This window comes from Talpa occidentalis, unplaced genomic scaffold (assembly GCF_014898055.3).
Source record: "Talpa occidentalis isolate TD23 unplaced genomic scaffold, MPIMG_talOcc4v2.1 talOcc4.4, whole genome shotgun sequence".
NCBI classification, from domain to species: domain Eukaryota; kingdom Metazoa; phylum Chordata; class Mammalia; order Eulipotyphla; family Talpidae; genus Talpa; species Talpa occidentalis.
In genome coordinates this window covers 146,214,061-146,241,582 of record NW_023604295.1, presented here as the reverse complement: position 1 = coordinate 146,241,582, position 27,522 = coordinate 146,214,061, and the positions used below count along the sequence as shown (strand labels likewise).

The window sequence follows — 27,522 nt, the reverse complement described above, 5'->3', positions numbered from 1 at the left end:
TGTCCTTTGCCCGTTCACCTCTGTACCCCAGCGGCTCCCCAGGCCCCAAACTCTGCTCCCAGTCCTGAGCCCTGGGGGGTCGCTGGGGTGACACCGAATGGCACGCGAGCCTTTATCCATTTGTCCAGCCTAGGAATGAAGGCCACTAAGTGCGCCCGCGTGTGGATGGGGGCTTCAGCCCAGGGCAGTTGTCAGTCTTGGCTTTTGGGCCCAAGGCGCACCCGCACCAGCGCCAGGGCTCGATCCCAGGACCCGGTGCGGGAGGGGAGCAGGGTTCCTGGTGTTTTCACTTACTTTTCTGTAAACGGAACTGCCCCAAAACAAACCAGTCCGTCCCAGCCAACCACAAGCTTCAAACGCGAGTGGGTGGGCAGTGCGGAGCCCCTGGGGGGTCTCTGGGGCTGTGCCCAGACCGAGCCCCAGATTTCTGAGACGAGGGCGCCACCTGCTGGCGGCTCCCCTCCCCGGAAAGGCGGCGACCCGCGTGTCGGTGCAGCCGGCCAGGGCCTCGGGGCCGCTTTCCACGCCAACACCGGGTGGTGGGAGGCCCTGGCACACACCAGCCATGCTTGCCAGGTCTGCGGCTGGCAGGGTCGTCACCAGCTCGCACACGGAAATCAGATCCTGTGACTTTATTACAGAAATGTCCCAAAGTGCTGGAGCTGGTCCCAGAGCGGACGCAGGACGTGCCCCAGTGGACATATCCCCAGGAGAACGCGTCCCCCCGCTGCCCACCTGTCCTGCCTCTGGGTTAGCAGAAAGGGCGCCCTTGCAGGGGCGCTGTGCGCAAAGGTGGGAGCAGCGGAGCCCCCCACCTGTGATGCCTGCACAGGGGAGTCCTGCCACTAGGACAAACCCTGAAGAGTGTGCGGGCACTGTCCTGAACAACCTCTGAGGCTAGATGGCATCCTCGTGATGAGCAGACGAGGTAGGTACAACTGCGCCTCTTCCTTGACAAGGGAGGCTAAGTCACTGGCCCCAGGGCACACAGCCCTGAAGGCTGGGACTGCAGGGATCCTGCTCCGGAGTCCGGCTGTGGCCGTGCCTGCCGCGGGGAGTGGTAGGCCCGCCCCGCCCCGGTCCGCCTTTCCAGCTAGCCTGGAGGGAGAGCCCCCCAGTTGGCGAGGTGCTGTGGTCCCCAGCATGCCTAGGGCTGCAGCTCGTACTGCTGCTCCGTGGCCGTGTAGAAGTCCTCCAGCACCGACTGCAGGAAGTCGAAGGTGGGCCGCTCCTCCGGCCTGCTGCGCCAGCACTCGGCGATGACCTCGCGGTACAGCTCCGGGGGGCACGAGTCCGGCCGCGGCATGCGGTAGCCGCGCTCCACGTTGCGGATCACCTCGGGGTTGCTCATTCCTGGGAGTAGAGGGGACCAGGGGCGGCTTAGCCACCCAAAGCACGGCCCGTCGTCCTGCACAGGTCACCGGCTGGGCTGCTGGTGCCACCTCTACAGCACCCTCAATTTGCTCTCTGCTTGGAGAAGAGCTAGCTGGAGGGAGGCTTGGAGTTCACCTTTCCTCCACCGGCAGGCCCTCCGGGGATGGCCTGTGTCTGTCACGGAGAGGGGGCACTCCGCCCAAGCCCGGCGGCTAACAAGCGGGCCCTGCCAGGCAGCTGTGCCTCGGCCCGGAGGGTTTATCAGGATGAGGCTCTCGGGAGGACATCCGCCGTGCCAGGCCATGGAGGCACAGCCGTCCTCGCTGGGGACAGACCAGGCAGGTGTGAACTTCAGCTCATACCCTGACCTTCACCCCCATGCCAGGTTTGGGGGCTCAGTGGCCTTCCTGGAGGAAGGGGCACAGCTCTGTTGCCTGGGGGCACCACTCAGAAAGGGGTAGAAACCCGGCCCAGAGTGGCGCGCCTGGGTCTCTACGCACGGGACCCCACTCTGACACCTGTGGCAGCGGCCACGTTGGGGGGGGGGCTCAGGAGGACGCCAGCTACCTGGGTAGGGCACCCGCCCATAGGTGATGATCTCCATCAGGAGGATCCCGAATGACCACACGTCCGCCTTGATGGTGAACACCCCGAAGTGGATGGCCTCGGGGGCGGTCCACTTGATGGGGAACTTGGCTCCTGTGGGAAGAGCAGGCGGCCTGTGAGGCCTGGCTGGCCGTGCTCCCTGACCCCTCCCGCTGCGGGCAGGCCTGCACCCCGCATGCCCAGAGATGCGGTCAGGGAGTCACCGGGGCCCTCGGACACGACCGCGTGTGCAGACACGAAAGGACAAGATGGACACAAAGGTCCGTGCTCCGTCTTTGTCCAGGGGCTCCCTGGTGAGCAGCGCGTGTCCCATCGGGGCCGGGAGAGCGGCCACTCATGGCCTTGTGTGGTGACAGGGAGCCACTGGTGACCACCCTGCCCGGCTCCGCCTTCCCTGCCAGGTGCACACCCTCCCCCAGGCATCTGGAAGCCTTGCGAGTGTGACACCTTCCTGGGGAGCACGCAAGAGCCCTGCCCGCGGGCCCCGGGGGCCCTAGGGGGACGTCCAGACACGCCGTGCGTCTCGCGCAGGGGCAGGTCATGGGACAGAGCCGCTCCACCTTCCTCCCAAAGCTTTATGTGCCCCCCAAAAGAAAAGCAAACCCTTTTCCTGCAAAAGGAAATGACATAAAATGTTGTATCTGCAGGGTCCCCCAGAGGGGCCGGCTTTGGGGCCCACCTAACTCAGCCCTGGAACACCCCCACCGCCTTGCTTTCTCCTGACCCCCACCACCCCGTGCACTGAGTTCCCCGAGCCACGTGGCTGCTTCACCTTCAGCCACAGGTGCACGCGCACTGCTAATAGTGCTTATTTCCAGGCACCCCCATACTGCTTGCGGGCACTCCCACATTGCTGGTGGGCACCCCCACCTTGCCAATATTGCTTAAACGCATCTGATCACTTCAATTCCTCTTGCAAAGAGGATTCTGACCTCAATTATCCTAATAAAGCAAAGCAGAGTGCTTTGTGGGAGCCCCGATTGGGGTGTGAGGTTTGGTGTTCACATTTCAGAGCAGCCTTTCCTATAGTGTGTCTGTGAGACCCTAGTTCCATGGGGGGTAAGCAGCAGAGAGTTTGGGAGACTTTGGGGGAAGTAAATGTGGGCTGTTTCTTTCTGGGGTGCTCCCCAGTGCCCTCAGTGTGTGGGTGCCTCAGAAGTGGGGATATGTTCAGAAGAGTGGGTACAGGAGGTCCTTGGATCATGTCCTTTCTTTATAACGCTGGTGAGAACAACCCAGCGCTGACCCCGGATGAAGCAGGCTGTTGGGGGCCTGCTTGTCTGACACACCCTTTTGCTTAAAGTCGAGGCTCCCCAGCACCCACAGGCACTCTGCAGTCAGCCGTGGGCCAGGCTGACTTGGTCACAGAGCTCCTCCCTGGCAGATCTCGGCAGTGGGGTGCTGCTGAGCAAGCAAGGAAAGGCCGGGATGGCGGCCGGGATGGCTCCCTCCCACCGGCTCCAGGGCACCGCTCTGGGGCTCCGGGACCTGGGGGGTCGGGCTGCGGGGGGCTCACCCTCCTGGGCAGTGTATTCGTTGTCCACGATGCGGGCCAGGCCAAAGTCGGCGATCTTGCAGCACAAGGCCTCCGAGACCAGGATGTTGGCCGCCCGCAGGTCGCGGTGGATGGAGTTCATCCGCTCGATGTAGGCCATGCCCTCGGCTATCTGCGGGCGGACGGCTCGGTGAGAGGCGAAGCGGGGGCTCCGAGCCAGGGCGGCGCCCCCCCGCGTCCCCGGCACCGACCCCGGGAGAGCAGGGTCCTGACACCCCGGCCCCAGCCCTCACCCCGGAGGGTGGGTGGTCAGCGTTGGCTTCGGGCCGGGCGGGGGCGCGGGTGGCGGGGAAGGAGAGGCTCCTCTCTCGGCAGGGTCAGCGCTGCTCCTGGAGCAGGTCTGGCCTGGGGTCTCCAGGGCACGCGGTGGAGCTGAGGGGCGCAAACGTGAAGGCCTCGGAGGCAGCCCCCGGGCACGTGTGCACAACCAGGGGTAACGGAGGCACGGAGCAGGGGGCTCGGCCCCCTGGCAGCCGCGGGCACCAGGCACGGCGTCCCAGCTGAGGCCTGACCCCCGCCCGCCCGCGGACGCATGGAGAGCCCCGCGCAGAGCAGAAGGCGGCTTCTCCTCCGCAGACCTGCCCCGGCCAGGGGCTGGCCCGGGCTGGCTTCCCCGATCCCCGCGCTCCTCGCTGCTTCGTCCGGCACGTCCTCCACGCTCACTCGTTCCGCCGATGCACGCGCGCCCTGACACGGGCCCTGCAAAGCCGCGCCAAGCAGCTGACGCCTGGCCGACTCCCGTGCCCACGACGGCGGGCAGGGAGCGCCGCCGGAAAGCGAACCCGGGCAGACCCGGCAGGCCCCTCTGCTCGCAGGGAGCAGGAGCTTCCAGGCCCGGCGCGAGGCGGACACGCAGGCCAGGCGTCCCCGGCCGCCTGTCCAGGAGGTGGGACAGCAGTGACGCCGCCCTGGGTGGCGGACGTGGCTCAGTGCTCTGAGGCAAGAGCCTCAGGCGCTTGGGGGCGGCCCCCTGGCGGGCTCAGAGGTCTGACGGGGCAGCGGGGTGGGGGCTGCTGAGGGGCTGCCGAGGGGGCTTGGCAGGGATCTGCCGTCATCCTGTAGAGCCGGGAGGGAGCCCGGGGGTGTTGAGGCGTGGGCATGCATGTGTGTGCACAGGGGGGCAAGCGTGCACCTGCACATGCCTGTGTGCACTACCGAGATGTGAGTGTGCACCCTTGTGCGTGCACGCGTGTGTGCCTGCATGCCCTGGAGGCACAGGCGTGGCGAGAGCGGGGTCTGGCAGCTGTTCAGCGGGAAGCTCTGACTTTCGGGCTGCCTTCCCCTCATCCCACCACACCTGGCGCCACTCGGGGGCCTCCTCATCCTGCGCCTCTCGGTCACCCCAATATGTCCCAAGGGCTGGTCCTGGGAGAGCAAAGAGGCAGGAGGATGAGGGAGGGGGGAAGTGTGAGCAGGCGTGTCGTGGTCTGTGGTTTGAAACCGGTCGCGGCAGGAATGTCGGCGACGTTGTCACAGCCTGCTCGAACCAGCTGCCCTCACCTCAGTGGAAAAAGGTGTGGGGACATCAGTTCCTGCCGATGCTCACAGCAGATAGCGCCAGGCGGGGCGGGAGGGGGGCCGGGGAGTTTTCCCCTCTGCAACGGATGTGTGTGTGTGTGTGTGTGTGCGCGCGCGCGCGTGTCGCGGGCTGACCACAGAACCGAGGTTTTCTGCTGAGAGTCCTGCTCTAACAGACAGTTGTGTTTTCCTGCCTCAGCTAAAATCCTGGGAGGAAAGATTCTTCCTCTCCATTTTGCTCTTCACCCAGTCTGGAAAGTTCTGCATGAGAACCCTGGGCCACCGAGGACCCGTGCAGGGGCAGCTGAGGTCTGGCGATTGCGGTACCCAGTGTAGGGGAGGGGGCTCCCCAGGGCTGAGCGGAGACTCTGTCTGTGCCCTGCTTGAGGCTCATGTCTGTCCGTTAGCCAGGGCCACCCCAGGGCTTCATGAGGACTTAGGGTTCCTGGGGTGGGATGGGCCTCCTCAGTCACTGCCACACAAAGTACTTGTGGGCACCGTCTCAGGAAGAAATGATGTCACAACCCGACACCCCTGCCTGCCGTGTCAGATGGGGTCATGATGATGCCCTGGTCCCCCCTGGTCCTCCCTCCCTCCCTCCCCTGGTGTTACAGAGAAGCAGCTCATCCAACATGACCCCAGAGCAGAGCACAGCCCCCGGCTCCCCTGCAGCTAGGCATGGCCGTGGGGTCTGGCCAGGGGCCCTAAGGGCAAGCGCAGTGGGTGACTTCGGGGACTTGCTCTAAGGGAGGAAGGCAGGTTTATTCCCCTTCCTTCTTCCTGCACGTGTTGAGGAGGGAAGGACAGCCATGCCTGAGCATCTCTCCAGGACCGTAGGAAGACACAGGAAGGTGCCCGCAGGGGAGGAGTGACACGCAGGGCGACCCCGGGGGCAGCCACACCGGCCCCCCGCCAGGCTGCCCTCTGCCTGGTCTCACATGGAAACTATTACTGTTGTGGGTTCTGTCCTTCACCATCCAGGCCATGCCTTAGGGGGCAACCTCTGAACAGTGGACTTTGTTAAGCCACAGGGCCAGGGGCAGTGGTCTGGGGTCTAGAGGGAGGGTCTAGGGACATGGAAAGGGGGCCTGGGGGCCTAGAGGGAGGGTCTAGGGGCCTGGAGGAGGCTCTGGGGCCACAGCTGGGCGAGGGTGTCTCTCAGTCCCCCCTGGGCTCAGCAGCCACACACCTGTGCCGACATGTCGATGAGCCGAGGGAGGGACAGCCGGCTGCCCTCGTCCGTCTTCAAGAAGTCCAGCAGGCAGCCTGGGGAAGAGAAGTTGCAACTGCACTTCTGTGAAAAGACCCCACCCTGGCTGGCTCAGTCTCTTGGGGGGCTGCCCCCTCCTGGAGCAGGGAAAGGGTGGCATTCAAGCTCACGGAACAGGGGACGGGTCTTCTCCCCCGTGGAGTCCTGCTCTGCAGAGATTCCCACCCACAGCGCCTCAGACAACTCCCAGCTCCCCGGCCCTAGGAAGTCAGGGCTCAGCCGGATTTGAGGTCACAGGCTGAGCACCAGGAGCACAACTGCTCCCTGAAAGTGTCACCCCAGCTTCCCACCAAGTCCCCCTCCCCAGGCTTTGTTGGCAGAGATTGTCCTCTGTGGCCCAAGGGGAGCAAGAAAACTCCCACATGGAGAGGCCGGTTGCCGAGGGGACAGATGCAGTCCCACGGTGCCACCTAAGAACTGGGGTGCAGCTAAGAGGCAGCGGGGAGACATTGCACCCCCAGCTTACTCTCTGACCCACAGTGGCCCTTTCATGACACCACTGGCCTGGCACCTTAGGCCCCTGCGGGAAGCAGTGTGTGCCCAGGGTGGGGGAGGTCAGAGCCTGGGGTGACCAGCCCATGGCCCCCTGAAAGCTGGGCACGCCGTGGACTGTCCATCAGCGCCGTGAGAGCTCCATTCGCTTGTGCTGCGTCCCCCACAGCTCAGCTGCTCAGCTGGGGCCAGAGTCCGACTCTGGGTGCCAACCAAGGCCCTGTCGACCTGCCACGATCTGCCCCCGCCCCGGCCCGGCCCGTGCCAGAGAGCGCTGGTGCAGCAGCCACCCCGAGGTGCAGGTGGGTGCTTCTAACCTGGGACACGGCTGCGAGGAGCCGCCTTCCTCCCGACCCTCCCCTCCTGCCCCCGGGGGCACCCCAGCCCCAGGACGCTGACTAGGAGGCGCCAGGGGATGCGTGTCCTGTGGGGGCCCCTCGGCTGCTCGGCCTCCCCTTCGCGGCCCCAAGCCTGGACCCCCACGATCCCGCACGAGAGCCCCACCTCGGGCCATGTACTCAGTGACGATGTAGATGGGCTCCTTGGTGACCACGGCGTAGAGCCGGACCAGCCTCTCGTGCTGCAGCGTCTTCATCAGGTTGGCCTCACCCAGGAAGGCCTCCGGGGACATGGTGCCCTCCTTCAGGGTCTTGACGGCCACCTTCACACAGTTTTTGTAGTAACCTGAGGCGGGCGGAGGTGGGGGGGAGGCGGCTCTTCGGTCGGCAGCAGCGTCCGGGAGCTTCCCTGACCCACGGGGGGCGGGCCCCTGCTGGCCTGTCCCGACCCAAGGGGGACGGGTGCCCGGCCCGGCTCAGCCCCAGACTGGACCCTGGGAGGGGCGGCTTCACCTCCGTGCCCCACGCCAGGACCGGGTGGAGCCCTTTGTCCTTCGCTCAGTCACCTCCACCACGCCCACGACCCCCCCACAACCAGGCCCTCCCCCAGCGGCAGCTCCAGCGTGGAAATAAGGCTCGTGTCTGCCAGGCCAGGGCTAGAGATGCTGGCAGGACAGGCCAGGGCCCCACACGGCCCCACAAGGCCTGTGCCGGGCAGAGGAGGAGCCGGGGGGACCAGGCAGGCAGGCCGGGGAGTCTATTCCCGCTCCCGCATGCTCCATCACCTCCTCTGTAAAGGGGTGTCGGCTTCCACCCCACCTCCCCCGAGCCCCCTGGGCCCACGGCCGCACCCAGACCTTCCGTTCTCAGGACATAGGCCCTGACTCACCCATCCAGACCTCGCCAAACTGCCCGGACCCCAGCTTCCTGACCAGCTGCAGGGTCTGGCGGGGGATCTCCCACTCGTCCTGGGCCCAGGGGTTCTGAGGCGCCAGGCTCACGCAGGGCTGCGTCAGTCTCTGGCACAGACCGTCCCCTTTCTCTGTGTGAAGGAAGCCGGGCTGGGGGTCACCACGCAGGGGGCATCTCTCACTGGGGACACTTCATTCCCAGCCGGGCCCCACCCGCTATCAGCCCCCCACCCTCCAGGGCGCGCACACACTCAGCCCTTCAGGGAGAAGGCCAGGCTCGCGGGCCAGCTCTCTTGCGGGGGACACGCTCCTGCCTCCAAGAGGCCCGTGCTGGTGGCTGGGGGTTGGAGGTGAGGGCCACTGTGACTCATTATGCTGGGAGTCGCCAGCTCCCTGGGCCCGGCTATGGGGTAGCCCCCCCCCCACCAGAATGGCCCCCCGCGATCTACAGCATCTGGGGTCTCAGCGATGGGAGGGACAGGAGGCACGCCTCGCCCCGCCCCAGGGGCTGCTTACTGGAGTAGTGCTGCACCAGCGCCTGCAGGGAGGGGAAGGTGGTCCGGGGGGAGATGTAGTAGCCCCCCTCGTCCAGGGAGCGGATCTTGTAGTGTTTGATGACCTCCCCCTGGGCTGTCACGTCCTTCACAGACAGCGAAAAGGAACCTCGAGGGCAGGAAAGACACGTGGTGAGAAGAAGTCCCGCAGCAGGAGCCAGGCTGGGGCTGGGCTTCCTGTCAGGGCCTGGGATGAAAGCTCCCCAGTTCTGCTCTGCGCCCCATTCCACCACCCCCACCGTGAGTCACCTTTCCATTTGTCTCCACCTCAACCCTCGGGGCCCTCCCTGGCAGCCCCATCTGACGCTGTCTGACATTCCTGCCGGAGAGGCCCACCGGGAAGCACGGGCCAGGCAGGACACGGTGCTCGCGGCCAGCAGGCTGTCCCCCCACTTGGACATCTGGTCACCGGGGGACACTTTGCCAGGGAATGTAGAGAAATGTGCGGCTGCTGGAAAGCTTGGCGCATCCGTCCATCCTGCTGTCATGTCCACCGCCCCCAGCCCCGGGAAAGGCTGGCGGTTCCCCCACGCCGTGGCAGAGGCTCACGCACCCAGTGCATGGGCGGAGATATTAGCTGCTTCTGTTCAAACGCACACACACATCTACGTATCTGGGCATCTGCGCTAGCGCTCGCCTGCTGCCAGGCAGCAGGTGCCAAGGGTTGACAGCAACTTGAGACAAGCGTTTCCAGCTGAGAAAGTGCTTTCTCTGAACTTTTCTTTCTGTGCCTGTCTCTCTGGGTCCTATGTGACGCCCCCCCTTTCACTGAAGATGAAGAAGCTGAGGCGCAGCTGGGGGTGAAGCCTGTCTGGGTCACCTGCTAGTTGGCCACCGTCCCAGGCCGCCGGTGCAGTTCCGCCCTCCCCCACCAGGGGTCAGGCTCGGGCGCCTCCGTCCCCGGGTGAGGCCCTGCGCCCTTGTCCAGCCTCATCAGGAGTCTCTGACCCTCCTCCCCCCACCTCCCCTAGCTGGCGCCCCTCTCTCATCCCTATTTGCAAAGTAACATGGAGAGGTGTGCGCCCAGCCTGCCCGCTGGCTGCATCACCCCACCCGCCTCCCCCTGCACCCTGTGTGGTGCCTGGCTCCAGCCCCCGGGACCTGCCAGGGGGGCGAGGGCCCCAGCAGGCTTGTCCACAGGCCTGTTGCTGAGACCTTCTTGCCATCTGGTGTTCTCCTTAAAGGCACCTCCAAAGCCCATCGGCTCAGGCTCGCAAATTCTGGGTCCTCCGCCCCATCTCGGGCCTGTGTCTGGCTCGCTGGGCTTTGAGATGAGCTTTCCTAATGCTGAGGACACCTGCCGGGGCCCCTCGAGGGTCGGAGGCTGCAGGCGCAGGCTGGTGACTCACTGAGGACTCCGTCAGCTCCAAATGCTTGGGTTTCACAAGTTCCCCCCCATTCCTGCCCCCACCTTCCTGGAGGCTGCCAGGCCAGCCCGGGGTCAGTGCTCTAAATACCCAGGGCACGGGAGCCAGGTGTGATTGTGCACCCTCAAACCGAGCAGGGGGAGCTAGGGCTCCCGGCTGGCCCCCCCTGGGCCTCAGATGGCGGCCGGGGCGCCCCACACTCACCTTTGGTGGTCTCGCTCTCTCTGATCAGGAAGGAGCCGACCTTATTGATGGGGGCCAGCAGCTGCCTCTCGGCGTCTTTGCGGCTGATGGATCTGAAGAACCACCTGGAGGGGCCGGCAGGCTCAGGCGGCCAAGCCCCTGGAACCCTTCTCCAAACCTCCCTCTCAAGTTTCATCCCCTTGCCCCCCGTAACCCTGTTCTCAGGACAGCAGAGCCAAGGCTCTTGTATTTGCGCAGGCCCTCCCTCCTGCTCCGCCAGCTGGACTCACCGGGAGGGGAGCCGAGCAGCATTTGCGTGAGCTTTCTTGCCTCTGCCCTGGGACAATGCACTGGACCCCTTCCCTCCTGGGGTCAGGCCTGAATTGGACAAACTACTGGGACTCTGGGCACTGGGATGCCTCCAGGTGGGCCAGCCCGTGAGGAAGGCCGGGAAGAGGGTGGGGGGCAGGAGGCACTCCCGGGGTTCCAACGCCCTGCTCTGGAGCTCGAGGTGCTGAGCATCCAGGGGCCGGGCCACCTCTCGCTCATCCTGAGGCCACCCCTGTCCTGGCAGCGTGGGTGCTGGGACTCAGCACTCACGGGAGGGGATTCCTGGCCTCTGGCTGCCCCAGGCCCACTGTGTGGAAGTAGGGGGCGGGGTGCTGACGCTAAGCCTCTAAGCCACCACCCTGTCAGCCCTGCCCACAGGGACCTGGGGGTGCTCACCTCCCCATTAGCTTCAAGGCCACCCTGAGGAACACGGAGAGCGGGGTGAGCCAGGGGAGTGGCGGGGGGCGGCTTCCCAGCATCACACAGCTGTAGGAGAGGCAGGTCAGCCTGTCCCCCAGCGCCAGCCCTGGCCTCTCCTGCATTGCGCTGGGCTTCTGTGTGTCTCCTCCCTGCTCCCCTGGACAGCGCTCCCTGCCTCTGCTCCAAGGGGCGTCATTGACCCACTTACTTCTCCACTTCCAGTGTCTCCACTTGGGCCACATAGTTTTTGGGCACGAGGCCTTCTCTGCCTGTGACGAGGGACTTGGCCAGCCACCAGTCTCCAGAGCTGCAGGGAGGAGGAAAAACAGCCTGGGCAAGGGCTCAAACCCGCATCTCGCCGGGGCACTCCCAGCCCTCGGGGACGCTGCCACCCTGGGAGATGGGGGTGCAGGGAACTGGCGCGTGGTGGTGGTGGCCTGGGCTGTTGCCCTGTGGCTGGGCCTCTGACAGGTGCTCCTGTCCTGGGGAGGAGAGAGAGGGCATGGCCTCTGGCAAAGAGGTTGTCCAGCAGCCCAACCAGCCTGAGGCCTTCCCAGAGGTCTCTTCCTCTGGACCAGCAGGACGTGTTGAGAATTGAGTGGGCGAGTCAGGCTGGACAAGGAGCCCCCACAACAGGAGCAGGGCTGCTGAAGAAAGGAAGCAGAAGCCCAGGGATGGTCCAAAGATCAGGGCTCGGCCCTGCTTCACTCAAGGCCATTGAGGGGATGTCGGGAGCGGAAGCAGAGCCTGGGGCCACAGAACAAGGCCCGTGCTGGAGTGAGAACAGATTGTGGAGGAGTTTCTGAGAAGGAGAAACAGACACAAGCGGAAGACCCCCGAGAGACCCCCAGAGAGATCTTGTCCATCAAGGGAGACAAGTATGGACACGACCAGCTCCAACCCAGAGCTGTGACGGAGCAGGGTGCAAGTGCCGTGGGCGTCCGGAGGGCTGCATGGAGGAGGTGGCATGAGAAGTGGGTTTGAAGGATGAGCTGAAAGTTGCGAATGGAAACCACTTCAGACAGACGCTAGAAAGGCAGGCGCCAGGAGGATGACGAGGGTTTGAGGAAATGTGGGGTGCCTGGGCTGGGTGCTGGCTGGAGGGAGGCACGCTGGGCGGGGGCCGGGACGTCCTGCCATGGCCTCTGACCCCGGTAGCCTTCTCAAAGCTCACTTGTTCAGGATCTGCAGCTTCTCCCCCTTCACCATCTGCAGGTCCCGGTCGCTGACTGTGGCGTAGTCATACAGGGCAACCACGAAGTGCGGCTCTAGACCCAGCAGCAAAGAGAGGCTGTGGCTTGGGGTGGAGTTCACCCCCACTTCCCTCTGCACCCCGCGTCCAAGTCCTAAGGCCTGAACAGGGCTACCATGTAAGGGACTTGATCTAGAGGCTCAGTCGCATGGCTGGGGGGCTCAGACCCACTTTTTGGGACCATGTTGACCCCTCATCGTTGGGGGCCCCGAGCCTCCACTCTCCTCCCCTTCCCACCAGAACCTTCCGGCTCTGCCCCCGGGAGGGGAGTGGCCTGCAGTGTGGCAGCTGAAGCTACGACCGGTAACAGTCAGGGGGCTCCCCGGGCTCCCCGCTGGAGACGCCCTTATGTGCTGGTGGTTCCCAGAACAGAGACTGTGAGAAGAAGGATCTGGGACTTGGCCTGAACCTCTCAATAGGGCCGCAGAGCTCTGGGGGTCAAGACCTCTGGGGGCCAAGGCCTCCGGGAAAGCCCAAAGGGAGAGCCCGGGGTTTCCTGCGGGAGGGACGCAGGTGGTCACTAGCGCGGCGTGGCCTGGGCTGGTCGTCTGCCCCGGGCCGGAGGAGGGATCGCGGGAGCGGACAATGGCCCCTTTCGGGTCTGAAACTTCAGGGCTCGGGCCAGAGGCAGTTCCCGTGTCCGCCCCGCCGGCCCTCTGTTCTGGACACAGGACCCCTGGCAGGGAGCCGAGGGACACTGGGGCGGGGCCTGCAGCAGGATGGGGGACCCCGGGTGGGCCACGCACCTGCCCCAGCACCTGGAGCCGGGGGACTGAGCGCTTGTGGGAGGAGCCTCCTCTTACTCATCTTTGCAGCCCCCCCCTCCACAGTTGGGGTGCAGCTCAGTGCTCACTGGGGAGTGAGTTCCTGACCCTGCCTGGCCCAGGCGCCTTCCCGGGGGTTGCATGGAAGTGGGTGGGAAGCCAGGGGCTCTGCTCTCCTAACGAGGCCTCCAGGTCTGAGCCCCGACTGAGGAAGGCCGGGGTCACGGCACGTTTCCGCTCTGCTCTGAGGGCTGGAGGGCGCATGGGTGATGAGGGGGCTGGGAACGTGGGGAACGAGACACAGGGCGGAGGGCGCCCAGCCAGGCTGCCCCTCAGGCTGGGGGCTGAATCTGAAGGGCTGCCTGGATTTCTCATAGTTCTCTTCCTTTTGTCCTCGTTGGAGTTTGGAAACCCTCTTTTAAAAACCCCACCCGACTCCAGTTCTTTGAGGGAACCCTTGGTCCTGGGCAAGGACCCCGGCAGGGCAGGGCCGCAGGCCAGCCTGCCCCTCCCTCAGCCTGCCCTCCGAGCACCTTCTTTCCACCCCGCAGGACCCCGGGGACTGCAGGGAGGGCCGGGAAGGCCCGAGAGGCTCCAGCAGCCCCATCTTACCTTGGTCCAGGTGTTGGTCGGCAGGGGCAGGAGTCAGGTGATTAAACAGGACCTGGGTCAGAAACACATTTGAGACCCGAGGCCTGGCCCAGGCTGGGTCTGGGGCACGGGTCTTTGGAGATTGCACAGGTAAATCCCCCACGGGCTGCTGCATCTCCCTTGCTACCAGCACCACCTCGCAGACCCCCGGGACCGCCCTGACCATGCGCACAGGGCTGGAGGGGCTTCACCGTCCACAAGAGCCCAGGTGTGAACACCTGGCTACACCCTGGTTCTGCTGCTGCAAGAGAGTATTTACCTAAGGAAAGTTATTTAAAAGACTATTTCCAGGGTAGTCCTCAGAGAAACGGCTGGGCATTTGCATCAAGACACATGGACAAGATGCTCAGGGCTGGTAAATATGAGGCCCCAGGATTGTTAACGGGTGGGGCTCAACCTGCGGACCATGCAGAGGGACAGAGGCGGCGGCAGTGCAGAGACACCCCACGGGGCTGCAGGTGGGAAGGAGCCCGCGGGGCCAAGCCCTGTCTTGACACACGTGCGTCCAGTCACCTGAGCTCAAGGTCACAACGTGCAAAATGAAAGTGAACACTGCTCAGGAATAAATCCAGAAAAGCAAGTTAAGGAGGCAGAAGCACATTCGGGGTGTGTGGAGGGAGGAGGGGCGCAGCAGGGAGTCTCAGTGGGACCCACCACCCTCCCCTCTGGCAATGAGAAGGGACGGCATCGGGGCTCATTTTATTCTTCTGTTAACTTGACATACAGTGTTACATTTTTTTATTCCATATTTGTTGAATGCGGTTTTAAAATAGCATTCTGCAAAACGGTATGCAGAGCTGGACTCCATCAAAAATATAAACGCAGTATAAATAATGCAAAGTGTCTGAGGCAGGAGCTCTGAAGAGCTCAGCCCCGGTACCCTGGGGCAGTGGATAATGAGCATGGACCGTGCGCTTTTTGCATAATTGATAAACATGTGACTTTTTTTTTAAGTTACAAAGGTTAAAAGATTCCAAGCTCTGCTACTTACTAGCCGATGATTTGGGGGCCACTACTCAATCCAAGTTTGAATTTGCCCTATTAAATTATTTATTCATTCAACAAACATTCCACTGTGCAATTTAGCCCTGTGCTAAACTGAGAGACAGATAGATGAACTGCTTAGTTTATCTAAGTGGGGTTAGCAATCCCCACCCCCAGCAGGTCACCCTTAGAATAAAGCCATGACCAGCTGATTTGCCCCCCAAGGGAAGGAGAGCTAGAGAGAGGGCTCCAGCCTCACCCCAACCCCCCAACCAATAGGACTAGGCGGTCAGGCAGGGGTGCAGGACACGAGCCGCCAGGAAGAAGTCCCTACACAGGTTTAGGAACACACCAGGACCTTGTGACAGGCTCTCCCTAAATCGGGCGATCTATGGGGCTTGGGGATAAGCCCCTCAGCTCTAGGTGACTCATCCCTGGAGAGGAAAGTGATGTCAGGTGCTCTGGGAGCGTGTGGGGACCCAGACCCGCCTGTCCCCCACTGTGGCCCACCTGTCCCTGCGCTCGCTGGGCACCCGCCCCAGGACACTGTTCCCAAGCCCATTTGCAGCTGTGCAGACGAGGGTTGGGGCACCCAGCAGCTGCGCTGGGATCACTCACCAGGGGTGGCAGCGGCGGGGGCTCCTTGCTTTGGGCGCCAACTGGCACGGGGCTCCAGGGGTCCTTTGCCTTCCCCTTGACCTGCTTCTTGCTGCTCACCACGCCCATCCTGCCTGAGGGCACACAGCGGATCACTCAGGAGCAGCCCCTCCCCAGCAGAGGAGCTCCCTGCCCAGTGGCTGCTTAGCAAGAGGGGTGGCAAGGGGGGCATCGAGGCTCAGGGTGTGAGAGTGGAGGCAGGAGAGGGAATTGGGGGGGGGGCAAGCTGGCGTCTGTATTTTCCCTGGCACAGGAAAACGTGGCCCAAGAGGAGAAGCGGCTGGATTTGGACATGGAGATCGTCTGGCCCAAGGAAAGGGCCAGAAGCAGCTGGGGGAGCCCCAGTCCCTGGGGACAGGGGCTCTGGGGGTGAGGTGGTACATCGTCCCAGAGAAAAGCCTGACCACCGGACGGTGGTCTGGGATTTAGTATTGGTTTGATCCCTTGGGAAAGTCTGATTCCTCCCTCAGCTCGTGCTACACCCCCGAGTGCTTTCCAGCTCAGCCATGGAAGCCACAGGCAGCTTCTTGGTCATGGCGGCATCTCCTCCAGAGGCCAGAGGCGAGAGAAGAAGGTCAAGGACCTGGATGTGGGGAGAAGCCCGGGACGACCTTGTCACCACACCCTGGCCCCCGGGCAGCCATGCAGGTTGCCTCACCCTCGGCCCTCCATTCGACAGGGCCCGTCTCCAATCAGCCTTCCCAGCGGGAAGAGAAGGGGGTGATCGCTGTCCCGGGACTGAGGTTGGGCAGGTGAAATAGCGGGTTCATGCCAGGCGATGCACCAAGGCAGCGCCAGCTCCGGAGGCCGGGCTGACCGCAGGCCGGGCCCCGCAGCGCCGGCCACGCGCGGCCTCCCCGGAAGAAAGGGCCTGAGTGCTGGTGTGGAGCGGCCGGGAGCAGCCATCGGCTCTCTCTGTGCGTTGGATCCAGTGAAGGCAGGACGGCTCTTCCACAGCCCTGGAAACACCCGCCTCACGCGCCTTCTTCCAGGCCCACCTCAGCAAAAGAAAGGCCGTCGTCGTTTGAGTGCAGCCCAGTCGGGGACGATTCGTCTCCACGTATTTGGGGCACACAGAGAAGTCACGGTGACATCTGCAAAGAACAGTCCTTTGGGCATCCAGCTACTTTCTGCCAGTTCAGAGCAAGTTTAACACCAGATGAAACTGAGCGCTGATGCCCGGGACAGTTCAGCGTTCAGAGGCTTTCGTCCCAGAATTTTGGACGAGGGGTGGGTTATGGCTTTGTACTAGGAGCAGCTGCTGGGTTTTATCAGGCGACTCTCTAGTCTCCCTCAGGACGGACGTTTCCTTATTGGATGTTTCCTGATTGTCTGTGTTAACGTGAGTGCGCTGATGGGATCTGTAGGCCCAAGAGGGGCTCATCTAGGAGTCAGCATTACGACGGCACTGGTGTCATAACATCTATGGAGGCGCTTGTCTTTTTTCCTAAGGTCTGAATAATTGATTAACATCGGGATTATTTGTTCTTTAAAGGCCAGAACTGGGCTGTGGGTCCTCTGTGCCTGAGGTCCTTTTAAATAGCAGATCTTTAAATAGGTTTTCAATGTCTTCAGTGGAAAGTGGTCCATTCCAATCTGTGTGTCCCCCTCCTTATGCCATTTTGGTGATTTATATAATTTACAGGAGATCTTTCCGCTATATTCTTCACAGAAATAGAACGAAAAATACTGAAATTCACTTGATGCCGTAAAGTTTTACACAGTATTGTCTTGTAATTTTTTTTATCTTTATGCTTTCTTGATTATGACTTCATTTTTGTTCCAAATATAAGTAAAATGTACTTTGGGCATTATTACTTTCAGTAATTATGTCAGTTTTTAAATGGGTAAAATTATCTGAAATTTTACATGACTGAGTGAAGTTTTAACCTAACTTTTTAAGTATGAGCAAGAAGGCTGTCGTCAAAATAGCATGAAATTGGAACCGGAGTAGGTATGTGGTCTACTGGCAGATAACAAACCAGCAAACAGATGTTAGAACACATGGAACCTGCAGATATGGAGAAGGTGGCATTTTAATTCGGCGGGGAATTGATGGTTTATTTTAATAAATGGGAATGGGCAAATGGCTATCTATTTAGAAGAAAGTACTATTGGATTTCTACCTCACAACATATTAAAAAACAAATCCCATATACTGAAGAAAAATATAAACAATGTTCAAAGGTTAATTGGAAGAAAATCTCGGAACCTGTACATATAACCCAGAGTTTGGAAATAACAATTAATAAAGACAGAATACATTGAAGTTTAGAGAGAACAAAAAGATATATTTGTAACAAGACAAATTCATAAACATTAAAGATATGATCTGGTAAAAGAAACCCCTATGATAGTTCAACATATGTAAATCAACTAATGTGACAATCTACACCAAAAAGAGGAAAGATAAAAATCTGATGATCATATCAATAGATGCAGAAAAAGTTTTGACAAGGCTCAATATCTAATTATGATTTAAAAAACTCAATAAAATGAGTTTAAAGGGCATACCTCAACATAATAAAAGTCATATATGACAAATCCACAACTAATACCATATTCTTCTAAGATCAGGGACAAGACAAAGATTTTCACTCTTATCACTGTTTTTCAGGTAGTATTAGAAGTACTAGCCAGAGTGTTTAGGTGAGAAAAGGAAATAAATGGTATCCAGTTGTAAAGGAAGAAGTAAAACTATCACAATTTGCAGATGACATGATAACTACACAGAGAACTATAAAGACTCCACTAAAAAAAAATTGTTGGAAATAATAAACAAATATAGTAAAGTGGCAGGCTACAAAATCACAAAAATCTGTTGCATATCTACAGAAAAACAATGAGCTAGCAGAAGAGAAATCAAGACTTTCTATTCACAATCACATCTAAAAGAATAAAATATCTAGGAATAAGCTTTATCAAGGAGGTTCAAGACATAGACACTGAAAACTATGAGACATCACTGAAAGAAATAGGTGACACAAAGCCCAGGAGAGATGTCGGGCTCATGGATTGGAAGAATAACAGCATGACAGTGGGCCTGTTACCTAAAGCACAGATTCAGTGCAACACTTATCAAAATTCTAATGACATTCTTTACAGAGATAGAGAAAAAAAATCTTAAAATTTATTTCCAATAAATCAATTTTATCCGCAGAAGACCTGAATAGCTAAAATAACCATGGGAAAATAGTAAAGATGGAGGTATCATGCTCTCTGATGTCATAATAGAACACAGAGCTGTAGTTATCAAAACAGCATGGTATTTAAAAACAGATACCTAGATCAATGAATAGAACTGAGATCCCAGAAATATACCCCGGCGTATATGGACAACTAACTTATGACAAAGGCTCCAAGAGCATACAATGGAGCAAGGGAAGCCTTCAGTGGTGCTGGGAAGACTGGACAGGTTCAGGCAAAAGAATGAAAGTAGACCCCTGGCTGACAACATACACAAAAATTAATTCAAAAGGGATTAAAGTCCTGACTGTAAGCTTGGAAGCCAGAAGATACAGAGAAGGAAATTAAGGCATTAGGCCTTGACATCAGCCTTAGTGATGTTGTTGTGGACGCCAACGGCCAGGGAAACACAAGCAAAAATAAACAAATGAGACTAAGCCAAACTAAAATGCTTCTTCGGAGAAAAAGAAATTTGCCTCAGAGTAACCTCCAGACCAGAAGATATTTGTCAATCATCTATCTGACAAGGGGTCAACACCCAAAATATATAAGGAGCTCATACAACTCAACGACAGAAAAAGGAGCAACCTAATTTAAAACGGACAGTGATTCTGACACTTATCCAAAGAAGATGCACAGATGGCCAACAGGCACCTCGAAAACTTTTATCGTCACATAATTTTAGGAAAATACAAATCAAAACCACCATGAACTGTCACCTCATACCTGTAAGAAGGTCTGTTATCCAAAAGGACAAGAAACAACAAGTGTTGGTGAGGATGTGGAGCGAGGGGGACCCTTGTACACAGTGGGTGGCAACCAGTGCAGGCATATGGGGAAAAGTATGGCAAGTAAGGACAGAAATACCGTACAACCCAGCTCATCCACTTCTGGGTATTTGCCCAAAGAATACAAAGACACTTGGTCATGGATGGAAACCAGTCTTTTAGTGCTGGCCATGATGACACACAGATGTTGAATGATAATACTGTGCACCTGAAATCTATATAACATTATAAACCAAGGTTAATTTGAAAATATACATACCCCCCAGTGTTCATGGAGCGTTACTTTTTCAGTAGCCAAGATTTGGAAGTAAGGGTCCATTGCCAGTGAATAAAGAAAAAGAAGACATGTGAATATAATCGAATGCCTCTCAGCTATTTAAAAGAGAAAACAGATGAAGTGTTGCCATCTGTGACAACATGAATAGACCTTGAGGGTATGATGCTTAGTGAAATAAGTGAGACAAACACCGTCTGACTTTACTCATATGTGGGACATCAAGAAATAAAACAAATGAACAAACAAAACAAACTGTCAGACTATAAGAACAAAATGGCAGTCACCAGAGGGAAGGAGGAAGGGTAGTAAACTGGGCCAAAGGGGTGAGTTGCGCAGTCATGGATGGAAACTAGTCTTTTGGTGGTGGCCATGATCACCCACAGATGTTGAATGATAATACTGTGCACCTGAAATCTATATATGTTATAAACCAAGGTTAATTCAATAAAAATTTAAAAATAGAAGCCATCTTGATGTCAGCAGATAAGCAGATTGGGGGGAAGATTTGCAGGGTGTTCAGCAGATAAACATCTACTTATCACAGTCACAGAGTTGGTGAAGATTGACAAGAAGTGTGGGTTCAGCATGCAGTACGCTCAAGAGAAAAATTCGTGCAGATCACAAACAGGCAATTCATCCAACACAAATCCCAGGTGCCAAATATGCACATGAAAATTTGCTTACTGATGGGAAAATGCCAATTAAGATAATAAAATAGCACATTACACAGTAAGATGGGGGGAATAAAAGGAATGAAAATACCAGTTATTGATGGTAAAGCAAGTAAAAATCATCTTTTCACATATTTCTAGAAGAAAAATATTTATTATAACAAATGCTATTTCATTTATTCTTCCCACTCCACTGCCAGAATGGAGCCACTCTGAGAGCAGGGATCTTTGTTTTAACAGTTGTTGAATCTTCATTTCTAAACCAGTCCCAGGCACGGAGTCAGTGCTTAATAAATATTTTCTGAACAGTTACACATAAGATGCTAGTGATCCCTTAGCAAACAATCTTTGGGCTTCTATTAAAATAAAAAAATATACACATACCTTTGGACATACAATCCTACTTCTGGAAATCTCACAGAGTGACAAGGCATCATTATATAGGAATAAATGACTTATAAAAATGTTTACTGCAGCATTGTTCGTAGCAGCAAAAAAAAAACCAAAAAAACAAAACTGAATAATGCTCACCAGTTGGGGAATTGTTGAATATAGACTTGAAATGTCTCTAAAATATTAAAAATATTAATTTTTTTTTTAATATTAAAAATAACATTTAAAAATAACATGCTGAATTTTTAGCAGGAGGCCAAGAAGGGTTTCGACAACGCACCAAAAATGAGGAAAGCAATCGGCAGATTGCACAGGCGATGAGATGTCTGAAAACACCAAAGCCTGGGAACAGAGATTCCTGCCAGGCGTGGGCCTGTGTGTTGCGTTACATGGAGAGAGGCTGGCAAGGATGAACACCAAGTGCTTACTTTGGTTACTGGTAGGGAAGGAGACACAGGAAAGGGGGACGGAAAACAAACAAACAAAAACAATTAAAAGCAAATTTTCACCCTCGTGCGCATATGCGTTCATGCAAAGCAGTGGCCCCCACAGTCATTTCTTATAATGCTAATAATGTCCCCCCCTGGGTGATAGGACTTCTTATGACTTCTACTTTTTTTCTCATAATTTCATGTATTCCTTGAATTCTTTCAGAGTACATATATGTTACTGGCACACACAGAAAAATGAAAAAGAAGGACTTAGGCAGCAACAGAAGGGCACAAGGCTGGGAGCTGGGGTCGCCCCAGTTCTGGAGAAGGGTCACTGAGTAGCCAGGGCTGCTGCACCCTCAGGTCTTCCCTGATGTCTCCCAGCTGCGGGCTCAGTGAAGGGTCAGTGGGCAACAGCTTCCAGAATTTTCTTACTCCTGCACCTCCCCATATGACCAGCCTGTCTGGCCAGTCGTGCTGCCAACAATTTCTGCTCCCCGAGCAAATATTTATGTCCCTTAAACAACACAAGGAAACATTTAAGTAACTTGACTGGAAGAAATCGCCCACTACTTACACTTCTTTTTGGCTTCTTAACAGTGTCTGTGCAGATGATTTTCCACGGGTTCTCGAGATGCATGGGCTCCCCGGGGCTCCCGCCACTGGTGTGACAGGTCACGGTTTCTCAAGTGGAGCCAGGGTGAGGCTCGAGCAGCTTCAGGCTGGGTGGGGCCAGGAAGTGCAAGGGCAGCAGCCCAGGGTGCACGCGAGGTCCTGCGGCTCCAGGGGTCTCCCAGCCTGGGACGCTAGCCTCCTTTCCAGCGGGACAGATGGACAGAGAGGACACTGCTCCATCCACAACAGCCAAGACACGGAGACACCCACATGCCCAAGGGCGACGCGGCCCACACGCACGGGGCAAAGCAGTCAGCTTTAAAGAGAGAGACGGAATCCCGCCATTTGCTGCAACAGTGAGGGGGCTATGCTCAGTGAAATGAACCAGAAGGAGAAAGACAAACATCAAAGAAAGACAAACATGATTTTACTGATATACGAAAGATGGTGGATGAATGAAAACCTTAGACAGATGATAAATTGGAGGGAAAGGAGGTAGCGAGGGTGGTGAGGCCCGTGGAAGGTGCCAATGGAAACCAGCTCGCCGTGCTCAGGTGTCTACACAGGCAGGTGTCTACACAGGCCAATGGTCCACACAGAGGTCAAGCACAAAGCTATCCACCCGAGTAGCAAGACCAATATAATAAAAATATGTGGAAAACAAAGACGGGCATGAACACGGCAATGCCACCACCCAGAGTCACAGTTATCTTCCAAATTATTTTATGGACAAATTATTTCAGGACAAATTATTTTATGAATAAAAGATGCAGCTTGGAAAAGCGATGAAACGAATGACTTGCCAGGAGGCCCCTCACCTCGGCGTATTGTGTACGAGTCTCACAACATGGAGCCACTGTCTGGGTGACCACGACGCTGTCATCACCCCTGACAAAGCTGGCGGTGATCCCACAGTATCTGGCCTCCAGCCCATACCAAATTTCCCCAATAGTCTCAAAAAAGTATGGTGATTTCTCCAAAAATTAAGAAAAATTTATCGTATGATCCAGCTAATCCACTTCTGGCTACTTACCCACAGAATACAAAACCACTCACTTGAAAATATACCTGCACCCCAGTGTTCGCGGAGCATTACCTTTTCAGGAGCCAAGATTGGAAACCACCAAATGCTCACGGCGGGGAGAGTGAATAGTGCCGTGGACTTCAAGTGGAGGAGGCCCTCGTGCGCTGGCCGGCCCCGCCAGGTGGAGCGCCCCACGCAGACGGCCGGGTCTCCAGTCCCCGCCACTGGAGCCTCAGGCCACGCCCAGGAGCACCGGTGAGCCACAGGCCGCCGTCTGCTGACCACGTTCCTTTATCGGGGCGAGGGTCCTGGCCCGGGGACTGGGCGCTGACTGGCCCGCCGGTGGCCTAGACCTTTTCTAAAACATGATCCATCCACAGTATGGGGCTGGACCAAGCTGTCCGTCACCCCATCTCTGAACAGGTAAGTGGCATTTAGCTGTGGCGCCTGTATTCTACAGCATTGCCATGTGTGCCGTGCGTGCTCATGCGGGTGTGTGCGACAGCATGTTATTCTAGCGCACAGCGGCACTGAGCGGGCAGAGCAGGCCCAGGCGCCACAGACAGGCCTCGGCTGACCCAGGGTGCTAAGGGGCAGGAACCGGAGCCAAGCGCACCCCTGGGCGCATTACCACCCGCGGGGGCTTCTTGCCCTGCCCCAGAGCCTGTCTTCTCTGCTGTGAAATCGGGGGAGTGGAGGCCCCGGCGCTGCCGTGAGCACCAACCAGCCTGTCTGCTCTGCGGTCTGGCAGCGTCTGCGCTTGCCCGGGTGAGTGAGGTCTGGGAGCAGACACCTGTGCAGAGGCGAGCCCGGGGCCCCGGGAGGGTCCTGACCCACTGGCAAAGGTGGGTCACGCAGTGGGAGTCCGGGGCAGGGCACAAGTCTGCAGTGCTGACCCCCGGCCCCGTGGGGATGCTCGCTCGGGCCAGCCTCGCTCTCCCAGGGCCACCTGGCTGGGCAGCACCTGGCAGTGGACGCGTCAGGAGAGGGAACTCGGGGGTGGCCGCCTTCTCGCTTCAGCCTCTCTTCCTCGGTATTTCCTCAGCAATTTGTACGCAGACTTCAGTCTTCTCATTAGGATTTCTGATATACGAGTGAGAGGGAAAACTAATGAAGCCCAAATTTTAAAAAGCTGCCCTCAGGAACGAGCGCCCGCCACTACACTGAGTTAAAATAAGACCAGGAAAGTGCACACTGGGGCTCAAAAAGTGCTGCCACCCGCCACAGAGGAGGGAGGCCCCGCGGCACGGACATGCGTGGGTGGGGCTGGGGGGGCAGGATGGGAGGGTTGGGGGACCCCTTGTTATGGGCCCCAAACGCGGCCTGGTTTTGTGGCATCTCCCGTGTGTGACAAAGTGGACGTGACGTGTCCCCTCCAGCCTGCACCGCACCCTGTAGCTGCAGTGGAGATGCCCCACGGGGGCGGGTTCTGGTGGGAAGAGGCCCAGAAGCGGCACTGGCAGAGCCCCCGGGCCTGGGCATCAGATCTAAAGTGGACATGGAGAGAGACAAGACTGGGGAGAACATGGCAGGGTGCCGGTCACCTGGGGGCCAGTCAAGTGACCAAGACACCATCAAAAAAGGGATGGAAGGAAAAAATATTTCAAGTAATAGCAGCTAGAAATTCCAAATTTCCTAACAACCATTAACCCAAATTTTCAAGAAAGTCCATCAATCCTGTGGATGGAGAAAAACGCACCAAGTTCAATGAAAACCAGATCACTGGGAGTCGGAGGCAAAGAAGAAAACCTTAAAGTTACACACAAAAAGAAGCATATTTTCAGATCGCTGTGACCTTGGTTTAGACAAAAAAATCTCTTTACAATATAAAAGCATAAACTACAATTGAAAAATAAGTTAAATTAGACTTTTTCTAAACTGAAGACTGCACTTCAATAAAGAGACTGTTAAAGATGTGACTAGGTAACCTCAGGTGGGGGAGAGTATTTGAAAAGCATCTGATAGGAAAATACACACGTGACTTTTAGGATTTAATAAAAGAAGACAAAACTTCAGCTGAGCAACTACTTGAATAAAGAGAGAAATGCGTGGCCATAGGTGCGGACAGTCGCTGAGTGCCATTGCTCGGCCAGGCCCTGGGGCCGTGACTCACGCGCACTCGTGGCCAGCTGCAACCAAAACGTGGACAAAACCACTTGGGACTTATTTTATCCTGTGACCCGAGCCTTCATCTCTGTAGTCACTGACTGTGGAGAGACGGCCCCGCAGCTGGGCGCGCCTGATCCGAGCAGCTCTGCACAGGCCTCGCCGGAGATGCCAGGGCCTGGCTGGTGGAGGGACGTGGGCTTTGACCCTGTGGTGCTCCTGAGCCAGGCTAAGCGCACAGCCCAGCTCGGAGGGTGCTCGGCAGCAGGCGGCTGAGGTCCCAGGCCGGTGGCCCGCCAGCCACAGCGCACTGGGCTGCGGCCCCGCGTGTTGACCACAGTGGAGGCTAACGCGTGTGCTTGCAAACACTCAGCAGGCACTTGCAGAGGGCGAGCTCCTCATTCCGGCTTTTTTCGGAAGGAGCAATTGGAAGCCACGGTGGGGGCTGAGCCTGGGGGTTTTTGGGGGCTGCTGTGTGATGTGGCTTAATCCTGCCCAGGCCTCCCAGAGGCAGCCTAATGGTCTGCGAAGGCCCCGGGGCCCCCGTGCAGCACAGGCCACACGGGGAGAGACCTGACCTCAGACAGTCATGAAATGAAGGACATCTGGGAGGGGGTGGCGGGAGGCATGGGAAGTAGTGGCCCCAAATGTCACTGCAAAGACGGGAAGGAAAATACTAGAGGTTCATTTACACCCTGATGTTTGGGAAATTCTCCCTCTGATGACGCTTTCACAAGGTGATGTCATCTGCCCTCCTGGTGCGACCAACTAATCTACAGAAAAATGTACGCAGCCGTGTAACTGCTGGAATACTTGCCTTTCGATTTAAAAAATTTCGAGGCGTCACCTCTTCATGAAGTGACGCTAATACAGACACAGAACAGGGCTTAATGTCGGGGGCCTTGACCTGTGGTGATAGTGGAGCACGGAGGAGGGCGTGAGCTGGAGGGAGAGCGTGTGGGCAGCAGGCCAGAGGCGCACTCCGCAGCCCAGGGTGAGGGGTCAGATGAAGATGCTACTCGGAGCCCAAAGCCAGCCACTGTGGGGGCAGGGAGAACCGACCTGCACTTGGGGGACCGAGGCCAAGCCTGCGGCTCCTGGTCTCTCTCAGCGGAAGCCAGCGTGCGTCACCCGGAGAGAGACTGAAAAGCGCAGCACTTAGAAGAGTGGCGAAGGCAGACAGGGGGCTGGAAACCCCGAGAGGTTCTCTAGCTTACGAGGGAAGCGACCTTTATTTTTCAATTACACCTTTGGGAGCTGTTCATATTTTAAGATGCTGGTCACAGATAATGTCTATAATAATATGATAATAAAATCGAATGAGTTGATAAGTAAATCAGCAAAATAAAAGAGATCTGAACCCACCAGGGAAATCGGACTCTACTATTGTGGAGCGAAGAGAAAACGGCCGATGTCCGTGAGGGTCGTGCGTGACCCCGGGCGTGTACGGCGGGGGTCGGTGGCGGGCGCAGACTACCAGCCGAGCCACTGGCTGCGGAGTGAGGTCACAAAGGGACGGGAGGACGCAGAGCGACGTGACTGCACTGCCTTCGTGTCTTTTTAAAACATAAAGTGTAAAGGAAAGAAAATAAGCAATTACCCCCCAAAGTATGGGGCTGTGTGCCCTGGAGAAACACCAGGAAGGCTGTGGGGGGGCAGGTCCTCCACGCCCCTCACCTGCCGCGGGCCCCGATCAACCACAGGCAAAGCACCTTCCTCTTTATACCGCGACTGGCTTTTTGACAGGAAACTGAGAGTGTAGAGAAAGATAAAAATTACCTACCGGCCGCCATCCAGAGACAGCGGCTGCGACTCTGGGGTGGGAGTTTCCATTGCCACTTTTAAGAAATGCCACGCCGGGGCCACACGCCACTTCCTGTTTCGTGACCTGCTTCTCAGAGTGTGTCAGGCTTTGGCCTGGCGAGGCTGGGCACCCTACTTGAAGGGCACCCTTGGGTGACACACCCAAGCCGCTTCTACTCCAAGTCAGAAATATGCTGCCCGAGGCTGTGCTCAGTGCTTTCTCCTCGCTGTGCCCCTGTTAGTCTTCGTGGAGGCTGAACTCTCAGAAGCAGAACTGGGCAGCCCGGAGCCTGCCCGTGGCACCTGCCCAGGCCCGGCGGCCACTCACGGCAGCTGGGCAGAAGGAGCAATTCCTGACTTTCTCTAATGAAGATTATTCCTTTTATCCTAAGCTTATAAAAAAGTCATTACTTCCCTTTTAACCTAATTTTTTGCAGAGTGAGGAACACATACATGTTGAAAATCAGAAAATTCAGATCTGTGTAAAGAAATCACTCAAAATCCCACCACCAGTGGAGACTCTGATCATTCGGAGCACAGATTTCTAGTCCTTATATAGACATATGCGCTCTAAAAAAACAGGGCCAAACTGCTTATACAGTGTTAGGACTTGATTATTTCAGTCAACAAGACAATATAAGTTACACCTAATAAACCCAATTCCTGGAGCATTGTCATTAACTGTCACAGACTTCCCCTTAATTTATTTAGCCACTATTGGTCAAATAAGTAATTTTCAGCTTTAAGTAGTGTAAAGAAACTGCTGAACACCCTTGTAAAATATGTAATTAGTTGATCAGCTGTTTTTTGAGCTATATGGCTGTAAGTGGGCTAAGTGAAAGAATTTACACATTTTGGGGCCTCCCCGGTGGCGCAGCGGTTGAGTGCTGGGCTGCGAAGCTGCCCGAGGCCTCTGCAGCGCCGGTTCGATCCCCGGCTGCTCCCCGGCCACCGGAGGAGGGTCCCACATGGCGCGCAGACCTCTCCTGCCGCCCGCTGCTC

At 57.0% G+C, this 27,522-nt stretch overlaps 1 protein-coding gene across 1 annotated transcript; it reads right to left on the bottom strand.

Annotated features, from left to right (window-relative positions):
* Positions 1–1,147: 1,147 nt before the first annotated feature.
* BLK (BLK proto-oncogene, Src family tyrosine kinase) lies at positions 1,148–26,093 on the bottom strand. The gene is made up of 13 exons (XM_037524753.2): positions 26,083–26,093; positions 15,188–15,300; positions 13,547–13,598; positions 12,093–12,186; positions 11,127–11,225; positions 10,190–10,293; positions 8,581–8,727; positions 8,043–8,195; positions 7,320–7,499; positions 6,243–6,319; positions 3,497–3,647; positions 1,942–2,073; positions 1,148–1,353 (listed from the first exon to the last, which is right to left on the bottom strand). Exons 2-13 carry the CDS (start codon positions 15,293–15,295, stop codon positions 1,148–1,150), a joined length of 1,503 nt encoding a protein of 500 aa, XP_037380650.1. The 5' UTR covers positions 15,296–15,300; positions 26,083–26,093.
* Between the last annotated feature and the right edge of the window lie 1,429 nt (positions 26,094–27,522).

Coding starts and splice junctions, on each gene's coding strand:
- BLK (XM_037524753.2), bottom strand. CDS start 15,295: ATGGGCGTGGTGAGCAGCAAGAAGCAGGTCAAGGGGAAGGCAAAGGAC. Junction 11,226..12,092: donor AAGCTGCAGATCCTGAACAA/GTGAGCTTTGAG, acceptor TCCTCCCTGCAG/CTCTGGAGACTGGTGGCTGG. Junction 8,196..8,580: donor GCTGGTGCAGCACTACTCCA/GTAAGCAGCCCC, acceptor TCCTTCACACAG/AGAAAGGGGACGGTCTGTGC.